The sequence below is a fragment of the Sycon ciliatum genome, chromosome 13 (genome assembly GCF_964019385.1).
Source record: "Sycon ciliatum chromosome 13, ocSycCili1.1, whole genome shotgun sequence".
Lineage (NCBI taxonomy): Eukaryota > Metazoa > Porifera > Calcarea > Leucosolenida > Sycettidae > Sycon > Sycon ciliatum.
In genome coordinates, this window is record NC_088655.1 from 22,985,027 (window position 1) to 22,997,526 (window position 12,500).

The 12,500-nt window shown below is 48.2% G+C and overlaps 2 protein-coding genes across 2 annotated transcripts in view; one reads left to right on the top strand and one right to left on the bottom strand.

Annotated features, from left to right (window-relative positions):
* The window catches only part of LOC135829936 (xenotropic and polytropic retrovirus receptor 1 homolog), a 17,204-nt gene extending 6,861 nt beyond the window's left edge, over positions 1-10,343 (top strand). Inside the window, exons 5-15 of the mRNA XM_065342325.1 lie at positions 754-801; positions 1,534-1,635; positions 2,317-2,397; positions 2,697-2,775; positions 3,737-3,930; positions 5,477-5,665; positions 6,562-6,709; positions 7,744-7,941; positions 8,524-8,693; positions 9,244-9,377; positions 9,831-10,343. Coding sequence (XP_065198397.1) covers positions 754-801; positions 1,534-1,635; positions 2,317-2,397; positions 2,697-2,775; positions 3,737-3,930; positions 5,477-5,665; positions 6,562-6,709; positions 7,744-7,941; positions 8,524-8,693; positions 9,244-9,377; positions 9,831-10,221 — 1,734 coding nt within the window. The 3' untranslated portion in view covers positions 10,222-10,343. The remainder of the gene's footprint in view (positions 1-753; positions 802-1,533; positions 1,636-2,316; positions 2,398-2,696; positions 2,776-3,736; positions 3,931-5,476; positions 5,666-6,561; positions 6,710-7,743; positions 7,942-8,523; positions 8,694-9,243; positions 9,378-9,830) is intronic.
* A 1,932-nt stretch (positions 10,344-12,275) lies between these two features.
* LOC135829644 (uncharacterized) overlaps positions 12,276-12,500 on the bottom strand; it is a 12,733-nt gene continuing 12,508 nt past the window's right edge. Inside the window, exon 8 of the mRNA XM_065342040.1 lies at positions 12,276-12,500. This exon is cut by the window's right edge and continues 1,722 nt beyond it. The gene's annotated coding sequence lies outside the window, so the exon portion shown is untranslated.

Consider the following 12,500-nt stretch of genomic DNA (forward strand, 5'->3'; position numbering starts at 1 on the left):
GCCACCACCAGGACTCGAACCAGGGACCCTCGCTTGTAGCCAGCGATGCTCTAACCACTGAGCTATGGTGTAGTCGTCATACCAGCAGAGGCCGTTCAACATTTTCTTCAGACTTCGTAACTCACACTTCCTGTGAATCTACACAGGCGGGTGGGACGCAGCCCTCACTGTAACCCACACACTTCACGTACAAACTAGCACGCGGGGAGCCCCAAGTCATAAAATATTAACTGGTTTGAGGGAAAGAGACAAACGGGAAAGGTCTGAAGAAAAAATTGACTGCCACCACCAGGACTCGAACCAGGGACCCTCGCTTGTAGCCAGCGATGCTCTAACCACTGAGCTATGGTGTAGTCGTCATACCAGCAGAGGCCGTTCAACATTTTCTTCAGACTTCGTAACTCACACTTCCTGTGAATCTACACAGGCGGGTGGGACGCAGCCCTCACTGTAACCCACACACTTCACGTACAAACTAGCACTTCTTTTCTTTCTTTTTTCTTTTTAAATCTTTTCCTTACATTTGTGTGCCTGTAACTTTAGTCGATCTCATGTAATAAGGCAACACTGCCTGTTTGTCATTCGACGTTAAATAAACCAATCCAAAAAAATGTGATGGGAGTGTTGAGCTGGTCTTTTGCCCTGGATGCCTGTGCATGGGAGAAGGCTGTATGTTCATGTATGTTCTCCTTGATCCACTTCGTCTGTGCACCTCGTTTTGTTTTCCGTTGCGCGTTTGCCATGCCTTTGCAGAAAGTCAACTCGGAAGGCTTTCGTAAGATCTGCAAGAAACATGATAAGGTGAGTGTGTTATTGCTTTGCACGCGTATTGTCACTGATGTGTCCTCTGTTGTGTGCTCAACCATCTTCAACAAGCAGTACTGTCCCCAAGTTCTTTTTCTACCTGTTGACCTATTGACCTATTATTTCTTATTATTTAGTATTATTATTAAATTTTGAATAGGGCATTCGCATAGTTGTTTCATAGACAGCCCCCTTGCATCCCACGGAGGCATGAAGTTGGTAAAGAACAAAGAAGATATTCTCCCTTCTTCGGAAAACCCCCTTTGGTGATTTCAGTGATGGTAGTGCAGTACAATGACACAAGCTATCATGATAAGTATCCTCTTGTACTACTATCGGGCGCCGAAGAATGAACAGGTTACGATTTCACCAAGCACAGCATGCCGATGAATGTGCGCTGACTCGATCACGCATAGGCTGTAGTACAGTCCATGATAATAAAACAGCCTGGCACTACCCCCCCCCCCCCCCCCCCCTGCATCCCGGACTTCGGCGCCTGCCCGATGAATATTGCGCTGACTTGATCACGCATAGGCTGTAGTACAGTACATGATAATAAACAGCCTGGCACTAATCCCCCCTCTGGTCTTGGGCCCAAATCCCCCCCCCCCCCCCCCCCTCCCGGACTTTGGCGCCCGCCAGTAGTACAGCCACCGAACCATGCAGAATAGCATGCTTGTTGACATCTACTTGTGCTGTCCTTGCCCTGTCGTTTCGGCATTATCCCAGATGCTCTCCGTGACGACCGGTATGGACTTCTACAAGGAGAAGGTGCTGAAGTCTCACTACCATGTATCCGAGTCTACTGGCAATCTTATCCTTCAGACGGAGGTAGGGCCTGACAGCCGGGACTTGTGTTGTGTTGTGTGAATCTGAGTTCTGCGAATGCATTCAATGTGTTTGTACCTCTTTTGTATCTCAATGTTATGGTTTCTCAACTGTTGGGCTATGACAGTGCAGTTCTGCTTTTACGTGCAAGTAAAGTGTTAATTGTAGGACCACTGCAGTAAGAGACTGACTTTATTTCTTTCCTTTTCTGTCACCTTCTGGCGTGCCTGCATGCACGCACGCACGCACGCACACACGCCCACCCTTTGACCTGTGTTGAGATATGAAAGACGGTGACAGTGCATGCTGAAGGGCTGGAAGTTAGCCAGGTACAACTGGTTGTGGTCAGTGGAGCAGCACCTGCTATCTTTTAAGACCAGTTTTCTTTGACTGCTAAACGCAGGATCTACTGAATATGTTACAGTCAATTTTGCGTATAACGACACTCGGGGAGGGGGGGGGGGGGGGGGCATCAGAAAAGTGTCCTTATTCGCGAAGTGTCGTTATACCCGAAGTCTCATTATGTGTATTACAGTTAGATGGGACTTCGCTCTGGGCATGGAAATTCTGTCGGTTTTCGCGGATTGTTGTATCCGCAGTCGTAATTAGCAAAGTTGACTGTACTTCAACCACATTACATTGTGTGTATGTGTGTTGTCAATCGTGTTTGTCTTTCTTTCTCAGAACGCTGTCATTGAGCGACTAGAGGACGGCAACAGACAGAAAGCAATGAACAAGCTAAGAGTGCCACCGCTTGATGCTCGGGTTAGTAGTCGTCATTGAAAACTTTTAAAATTGGTGTGTGTGTGTGTGTGCGCGCGTGGGGTGGGGGGGGGGGGGGTGCATGGGTGTGTTTATGTGTATGTATGTGTGTGTGTGGGGGGGGGGGGGGGGCAATATCAACTGGGCATCTGTCAGCTTCAGCAGTGGCATTGAGATTGAATATTGTTTCTGTAATTTTCTGGACTTTTTCCTATATTACGCAGCCTTACTTATACTTCTACAGTATGTTTTCTCTATCTCACTCTTCTTATGTGCTCCATGTCTTTCATTCTCCCGTACAGGTTGAGTCGTCTGACTTGTTCCGACTAGGACTGTGGCTGGGCATGCTATTCATGGCTCTACTTGCATTGATTTTAGGAGGTATGTCTTTAGAGGTGGAGGTGTTGTGTGATAGTTGGTGTGTGGGTGTATGTATGTGGGTGGGTAGACGTGTGTGGGTGTGCGCGTATGTGTGTGTGTGTGGGGGGGGGGGGGGGGGGTGCGTATGTGGGGGGGGGGGGGGGGGGGAGGTGCATGGGTGGGAATGTTCCACCGCATCACAATGCACATCAACCTACTCTGTTCAGACAGGTGATTGTATCTCATACATAGGACTGCAACTGTTCACCTGTGCTACATAGAAAGTGTGCAGTAAGCAGGTGACCATGCTTTTTACATGCACCGTTGCGAAAACACCCTGCTCCAACTACTATACCCGATCGGGTTCTGAGGAGCAAACTGCTTCCCGAATACCCGCTCGAATTACGGGTAGCACAGGTACCTTACTACTCGATTACATCCTTACTCATAAGCCACGCAGATCGCGTAGAGTGTATTTTCAGGCTTGCTCTGCGGCCCCAGATGACCGGTCTGTAAAGACCGGGTGGTCTCACTGCTGTCACTTACTCCAGGTTCTGCTCTCTCCTGTACTGCTTGTATAAAATTAGAGGCTTAGCCGGAATAGAATCCTGGTTTAGTAAAACCTGGTGTAAGCGACCTCTGTGTTTAGCGACCACCTGCTCTTAACGGCCGTTTTTCCATGCACCGGCAGTTCTACACAGAAACTGTGGGACCCGGTTCTAAAGACCACCTGGCTTTAACGACCGCTTTTGCTTGCACGGTGGGGTGGTCGCTTAAACCAGGTTTTACTTTATATGGGTACAAGCCTGGTCATCAGGATTGGCGCTTGGTGCATAAAAGAAACACCATGATAGCTCGTTGCTTCCAACATGATTTCGGTATGTGAAAACAAAACAGTGCGTCTTTTACTGTCAACTTTGCGGCATCCACACTCTGTTCTCTACTTCTGTTCTACCTTTCTTGTCTTTCCTGTGCTTCTCAGGTGTATATATTGACATTAGTAAGATAGATCGAGCAACAGAAGTGTTGCGCTTGTTTCGCTTTGGATTTATCATCCTACTGATGGTATTCCTGATCGGCGTCAACTTCTACTATTTCCGGCGGGCAGGCGTCAACCACGTGCTCATATTTGAAGTCAACCCGCGTGATAACCTAGCCGGCTTGAAGATAATGGAAGTGAGTGCTGGCTTGTTGACGTTTGCGTGCTGTTGTAGTTGCTCGTGTCACCGCTGCGTGCTCGGCTCTCATGGTGTTCCCTGTGTTAAGAGGAGGGTTGTATCTTCTTGGGGGGAGAGGATATCCGTTGATCATGCTCTGTGAAGATGGGTATAATATTTTGGAAGTGGCTAGCAGCCCAGTTGAAGTCATCGACTCATTGCCATGTGTCGCGGGAGATCGCCAGCAGAGTATATCCTCTTCTTGGAAGAAAGCCTAATTTCTAACGGTGAAGATCGAAAGAGCTACAACAGTCCATTTCAAAACTATAGACGCGTACCTAGGCAAAAACCGTTATGCCAGCATCTATACCACATAAAATCTGTGATCACTTTGTGCATAATTTTTCCAAATTGGGCGTCTGTTATCCAATCGTTTAGGAACTATATGAGAGTAATTGTGGAGCGGACCTGAGCAATATTCCGAAAACTATTCTCAAAATGTTCCAGCCAAATTTGAATTATTTCAAAAACACTACGCGTCTACAGTTTTGAAATGGACTGTAGCTGTTCGGAGATTGAGTATTTACTAGTTACCAAATTACCACGCATGTGTATTTGGTAGTGCTTATTGTAGTCCGTTCGGTGTCATGATCACAGAACAGAGTTTTCGAAGACATCGGGACACCAGAGATCAGATTGAAGGGAGGCGGGGGTGAGGAATGAGGGTGTTTCGCCCGTTCCCTCTGGAAACTCGCTTACACTGTTACGAGTACACAGACATCGTGCTGGAACTGATCATACGTAGAAAAATATAATGCTTCAGGGAACACCTAGACCGTTTTTGCTAATGCCGTAAAATCCCACCAGATCGCCCCTACCTCCGCCACCCTTCGAGTAGGTCCAGGTAGGGAGGGGCGGATGGGCGAGTCCTACTTACCGCATTGCCACCCTTCGAGTAGGTCCAGGTAGGGAGGGGCGGATGGGCGAGTCCTACTTACCGCATTGCCACCCTTCGAGTAGGTCCAGGTAGGGAGGGGCGGATGGGCGAGTCCTACTTACCGCATTCAGTACTACATGAACAAGTTCTCACCCTACGAAAACTGTTCGTGCATCTCGTACACCAACCAAAGGGCAAGAGGCAGGAGTCGTACAGACCCATCAAAACTCAGGGTTTGTGCGATCCCTGGTCCAGATGGTAGGCACTGTTGCGTACATTTCCAACCGGGTCGAGCACGCGTCTGCAGTACAGTACGGCATCACAGAGTCATACGAGGATACAATCAATCACTTCCCTGACAAGAAGTCAGGGAGGGGCGCATGGGAGAGACGGGGCGCTCTGGCGGGATTTTACGGTACATGTGTGTTCTTCTAATGACATCTTATCCTGTGAATTGTACTGGTTGGCAAGCTGGTGCCTGTGTTGTTGCTCCATGCAAAGTACATCTAGTGGCGCCGATGTATAAAATCTATCTGTGTGCAACTGGCGAACAGTAGCACCAAACGGTATTGTCCTAGTCCTCGCCTGTTTCTGTCTCTTGCCTCCTCCCACTGTGCGTTGTGTGCAGATTTCGTCCATGTTAGCTACGCTGTGGATCTTCTGTGTCCTCTTCTACATGTATCTTGACCTCGCTGACGTGCCTATCAGGTCTAGACTCGGTATTCCCATAGCCGCCGCAGTATTCCTCGTAGTTTACCTGCTCAATCCACTGCCTATCTTCCATTACTCGGCGCGTCGGTGGCTGCTGCGGAGACTGGTACGTACTTGTACAGCACTGCTTCTTGGTGAAACATGGAAATCCCAATGCTAGTATGCGTACATTATACTCTAATTTCAGAAATTTTAGGTGCTCAATATTTTCTGTATGAGGGCAAAAGGCCAGGTTAGGTGAACAGAAATTTTCGGTACAGAGAAGCAGTTCCCTATTGGACTATGTGTGTTAGTGTTTTTTCGGTGTATTGAAATTTTAGGTATGAAACAGATTCACCGAAAGTATCGAAGATATAAGTATATGTACACCGAAAATTTGTGAAATTGCAGTACTGTAAAAGCAGAAATTTTCGGTTGTGTTTTATTTTCAGTAACTTCTGTGCCGACAATTTTTTACCGATAATAAAACGCACCGAAAATTTCGGTATACATGTAGTATTAGTACACCTACCTGGAGAACGGGTTTTACCGAAAATTTCCCTCTACTGAACCGCCGATTTTGGCGAACACCGAAAATATTACACCACCGAAAATTTCTGCTTTTACAGTCTGGTCACAGTGTGGTGAGGGATGTAGCTGCATCTACAGTCGTGCTCGGTGAAGTTCAACTCAAAGTGCACATTTGGCACCCTCAACTAACTTGCATGGCCCCTGACGCCCTGGAAATGGTACGAATGCAGCTGTACGTACGCGTGTACAGATGAAGTCATGTACATTGATGTATACGCACCCTGGGTCAGATTTCAGTGAGCGCAACTGTACATCAGCTGCCCTGAACGACTAAATGAAATTGCCCTAGCATTGTCAACATCTCAGGATGTCCCCCCCCCCCCCCCCGCCCTGTCCGTCGAGCTTGGATTGCTGAATGGCCCCCTTAGAAATTCAATCCCGTCGACTTGTGTCTGATTTTGTCATTCCGATCTTGTATCTCGTTTTGTTCAGGCACGCATAGCCACGGCACCTTATTTCAGCGTGGAGTTTGCTGATTTCTGGCTGGCCGATCAACTGAACAGTGTGGCGGTTAGCTTTGGTGACTTGGAGTATCTCGTGTGCTTCTACATCTTCGACTGGAACCGCGACCCGTTCATTGGTGAGCACGTTGCCTGGAATTGCTGTACAGTTCTGCTTGTACGGCTGCGCTCCGTGAAATCCGACCCAGCGTGCAAAAGTGGGCACCCTGATCACCTCATTGTAGGTGTACATGCGTACGTCCAACCGCATTCGTACCACTTGCAAGGCACCAAGGGCCGTGCAAGTTGAGGGGTGCCAACTTTGCACTCTGGGTCGGATTTCATCGAGCGCAACTGTGGTTCTTCCTGTGTGCCTGAGGAAGCCCAAATGTTAGAAAGCAGTAGCGAAGGGGGTGGTGTTCGCCTCGAGTTGTCCCACTCAATTCTCAAAGAGCACAAGGAATCCCGGAATAAACAACTGACTTCTTCGTGAAACTTCAAACGAATATAAATGAGCTCACGAGCAGGATCGCCCTGGCCCGTGGCAAAGCGGTTTCTATGACGTCACGTGCACATCCACATCGATGGGCAGCTTGCACGTGTGTGTCTGCTGCATGGTGCCACAGCTTGACAGGGGACTTTGTGCACTCCCATGTAGATACTAGTCGTAGTAGTAGTTTGTAGTTCAGGGAATTCCCACTATCTAGGGAAATTGGTACTAGTTGGCCGTGTCTTCAGTTTGGAGTAACCCGTAAGTCAAAACCTCTTTGTACAGGTAAATTTCGTGTAGGTAGACTATTTTATTTAGTCTGTTTTGGCGATCAATATGTTTGATGGATATGTTTGATCAATATGCTTGGTGCCGTTTTCACTCTCTTTGCGCTGTGTGTGTGTGTGTGTGTGTGTGTGTGTGTGTGTGTGTGTGTGTGTCTCTCTCTCTCTCTTTCTCTCTATCTATCTCTCTCTCTCTCTCTCTCTCTCCCTCTCTCTCTCCCTCTCTCTCTCCCTCTCTCTCTCTCTCCCTCTCTCTCTTTTTCTCTCTCTCTCTCTCTCTCTCTCTTTCTTTCTCTCTCTTTCTCTCTCTCTCTCTCTCTCTCTCTCTCTCTCTCTCTCTCTCTCTCTCTCTCTCTCTCTCTCTCTCTCTCTCTCTCTCTCTCTCTCCAAACGACTGCAGAACACAACCACAAGTGTGGAGTGGTTACTTATGGACTCAGACCAATAATTCTCGCTCTGCCGGCGTGGTTCCGTTTCGCACAATGTCTCAGACGCTACTACACTACAAAGGACGGAGACCCACATCTTATTAACGCCGGAAAGTACTCCACGACCTTTGTCGTTGTCCTCTTCTCGTCCCTTGTCAGTTGGGAAAAAGGTACTCGTTCTTGTGGAATTGTATACCTTGAGGCTGTGTCTATTTCTTTCTTGCTTTCTGGGCGAAAGCAATTGCACGTGTTGGTTGACAACCGGTATCACGTGCGTTTACAGTGTGCGTTACGACCTTTTTCGGACAGTCGCTTATAGGCAATTCACATGACAGGCACTTGCACGTTTTACAGCGAGTGATTCACGAGAAAAGTGACTGTGTGGATTCACACGGCTGCACTCGACGACAGGCACGTTTGCATTTTTGAATGATTCACCCACCAGTTGCCATGAGTATTTCAAATTTTCAAAACACGAGTACGATAATTATCATGGTGAAAAGAGCCGCTTAAAAAATCTAGTCTTGTTTCGCGCGTTTTGGTGTAAATGTACTCGTGCACGCCACGATTATCGTGAAAGTGGGCTCCCAGCTCGCTTGCACTTTTCAGCCACTCTCAGCCACCTTTCTCGTTCACAGGTGAAATACCATAGCAAAGTTCCGTGCACGTGGATTTGCCTGTCGTGTGAATCGCCTATTATTAATACGTGATTGTCTCCTGGTTGTTGTTTGTTTGTCTGCTCTTGCCGCTAGGTATGAACAACGGTGACCAGCAGTACTCCTATTTGTTTGTCTTGTGGGTGCTGAGTGCTCTGGTTAGCACTACCTACACCTCCTACTGGGACCTATTCAGAGATTGGGGCCTCATGAACAGGAATTGCCAGCATCGCTTCCTGCGCCAGGAGCTGGTCTACAGCCGCAGGGTGAGCTGTGTGGGTGTGGTTGTGTCAAGACGTATGCACTTTCGGCCGTGGGTGTCTGTCCTTGTGTGCATGCGTGCGTCTTGGGACGGAACTTGCGAAATTAAATTTCCTTTGAATAGTTCTGCTTTTACGGCAGTTTGTTTGCCAGAAAGGATTGAATTTTACGGTTTTTGTGAATGTACTCTGGCCAGTGCGCTGGCTTTTTGAGATCTTTACCAGCAGACTGTGTAGCATGATCTTGCCTACGGTTGTGTACTTTGTGAGTACACTGTGTTTGTTGCACTGGTATCTGTCTGATCAGGCCAGGGTGGGAATGAGCTTGGGAAGGTGGTTTACCGTCAGGCGGAGTGATTTACGTGGGTGCGAGTATGCGGGCTGCGAAATACCATGCAATCAGCGTATTGTTGATACGAGATGCGCCGTACCTGCATGGTGCACCGTACCCCTGACCAATTCATGTGCTCCGCTTGTACTCTGTACTCCGCACTCACCCATATTTCTGTGTCCGTATTGTCGTCCTGTGTTGTGTTTTGCATTTCCTGCTTCACAGTGGTGCTATTATGTAGCCATGGTGGGTGATGTAGTCATGCGCTTGTTGTGGACACTGACCGTTTCTATCGGGGAAGGTGGCCTGATTCACTCCGAGCTCCTCAAGACCGTCCTGTCCGTTATCGAGGTGTTTCGGTAAGCTTTGGCGTTGCTGATGCTTACGCTGTTTCTTTGAATTCTGGGAAGAATGGGGGGGGGGGGGGGGCTATGGTTGGCTGAGCCTATAGTGAGTTTTAGTCAAAAGTTCACCCATCCTCTGGGTATTGTGGGGATGTCAGTTACTGCAGCTGGGTATGGCTGTGAGGATTTCCTATTTGCTTTTTTGTTGAGATGGTGATTCCTTCCGACTGTTATTAGCATGCTTATGTGCTTTGCGTTCTCACCCGTTGTCGCTGTCCTTGTATTGCAAACTTGAGTGTGTGTGTGTGTGTGTCCGTGAGTGTATGTGTGAGTGTGTGTGCGTGTGTTCATTTGCGTCCATCCGAATCTCGCCCATATGACGATTACTATCAAATCAGAATGCTTTTGGCATGTTTAATGTATTTCATTCATCTGCGTGCTCCTGTCTCCGTGTCCGTTTGCCCGTAGGCGATTTGTCTGGAACTTCTTTCGTCTGGAGAACGAGCACTTGAACAACGTGGGTCAGTTCCGCGCAGTGCGTGACATTTCCATTGTCCCGCTGCCACAGACCCGCACCAGCAGTGAGCCGAATCAGATGGCAGCCGAGCGGGCGACCACCGTGGACGAGGTGGACGCCGGGGACGACGACGAGAATGACGACTTTGAGATGCAGAACTCGGGCGGCGACCAATCCTCTGTGCACGCGTGCGCCTCGCTGTCGTCGCTACGTTCCCACCCGATCCCGATGGCCACCGTCTCGGAGTCACAGGCAGCGGAAACGTTTCAACTGACGGGACGAGAGCAGCTCGTGTCTCAGCGGTCGGATCGGCGACGGATGGAGTTTCACACCAGTGTGTAATGATTCGCCGTTGTCATTTGTGTCCATGCGGCAATGCTTTGAACTTGAGCCCTGGCTGCTCTCTCTCTGTTTTCCTCCTGTCTTGTTATCATGTCTAGAATCCTGTAAGCTGTCTGCGCTTTTTTTTTAAATCCCGTGTACTGCCTTTTCCCGTCTTATCTGTTTGGTATCTCTCCCACTCGGTGTGTGTGTGTGTGTGTGTGTGTGTGTGTGTGTGTGTGCGTGTGCGTGTGTGTGTGTGTGTGTGTGTGTGTGCGTGTGTGTGTGTGTGCGTGTGTGTGTGTGTGTGTGTGTGTGTGTGTTTGTCATGTTAAAGTAGCTTGTTTTACCAGCCGGCTGAACTTCGATTTCCCTTGAAAACATGTCCTTTTCCTGCATGCACAGCCTTCTGGACTTGATAGCTTTCTGTTTGATTTCTCCTGGTCTTGATCGATGTCCTGTGTGTTCATTTGTATGTTCAGTATCAATGTGATTGTGTTTTATGTTACGAAGATAATGATATGTGTCTACCAGCTACAAGCAGGTGTATCTACGCTTTAGTCTTCCTCAACTTCAACCATTCTTACCCGATTTTTATTCCGCCTATCTGCGGCAAACCAGTATTCACTGGGCTGGTCCTGGTTTTATTCTATTTATTTTTTTCTCAGCCGTCTTTTCAATTTGTGATAGCATTGTAAGAATGCCTACATCCTGACCTGTGTGTGTGTGTGTGTGTGTGTGTGTGTGTGTGTGTGTGTGTGTGTGTGTGTGTGTGTGTGCGTGCGTGTGTGTTTGAATGACTTGGACTTGCAACAGTGCAGTTCCGGTCCCGTCTGGCTTGGTGATGATGGCAAGAGCGGGGTGATGGTGTGCCTGCTGTGATCGGTGTACTTTGTGCAATTGGGCACACCGTCCTTTCTATTTGAACAACACACGTGACGTGTTTGTCAACCACATGTATGTCTAACCAGTGCCTGTCTAAACATCCATTGGCGTGCTTGCTGCAAGCGTACTCGGAAGGCAACAAAGGGCCAAGTTCTCTCCTCTTTTTCTTTGTTGACTTCCAATCCCAAGCGTATAAATCCAGGCATGAAACTCTCCTTATCAGATACCAGAGCAGTGTAGTGAGTTGGTGAGTGACCTTGCTTATCAATCCTGTCATGTGAGTTCAAATCCAATCGTACTTCACTTTTTGCCAGTAGAAGTAAAGTCAGTACAATATCCCTGCATCACCCTGGATCCCTGCATCATCCTCGATCCCTGCATCATCCTGGATCCCTTCATCATCCTCGATCCCTTCATCATCCTCGATCCCTGCATCATCCTGGATCCCTGCATCATCATCATCATAACACATAATCAAGAGTACATAAACCCCAAAAAATGTACTCTTGACATTCAATTAATAAGCATGCCTTTCAACACTAAGTCTTGTACTGCACATGAGCTCACACTTGCGTGGCAATGTCATCCTCATGAATCAAACTCCCCTGAGCATAATCATGATAATTATACATGACTGCATATACTTATCTGCACCTAGCCCCTGTACTGCAGCAGACCTTTGTGAGCTGGGTGTCACTGCCACTGGTCACCGAGTGTACCCCCCCCCCCCCCCTCCCCAGGGTTGTCAAGTTTCTATGTCTGTGCATGCTGAACAGGGAGTGGTATTTGACGACTCGCTGATGCTGAACGTATCACTGATGAATTTGTGACTTCTGTGTTCTCGTGTACAGCTTGCCACAGAGAGCTGAGGTTCACTGGATGCAAACGGATTGGGACTTCACCTGCGCATGTGTCAGCCATGACAGGGCACACATCGGAGAGGGTGTACCGTTGAAGGTAAGCAGGCAAAGGCAGCACTCAAGGCAGGTTGCTTCTTCTTCATCGAAATTTTCTGAATTTTTTGAGCAGCCCTTCTCGACAAGCCTGGATAGACCATGCCCCCACCCTCAGCCCTCAAACCTATCTTGTTTACAAAGGGATTCTGCATCCAGTGGATCTATTCTCGTTTGGGAAAAAATTGAAAAGACCCTACCCCATTGCGCCGCTTTCCTCAATAGCTGTAGCAGTAATGAGAAGAAGCCAGCTTTCAGCAAGACAAAGTCAAAACCCGCCGACCAAGTGCCATGGCAACAATGCAATACGAACATTGGGATTGGTATTCGGACGGTTACCATGACAATCAGAACAGCTCCCACGGCACTACGTGGAGTGAGAGAAATTGGATGAAATAATGTCACAAAGGCATTTCAAAACGTGCAGACATTGTTGTAGACTTGTTCGGATAGACGGTATTC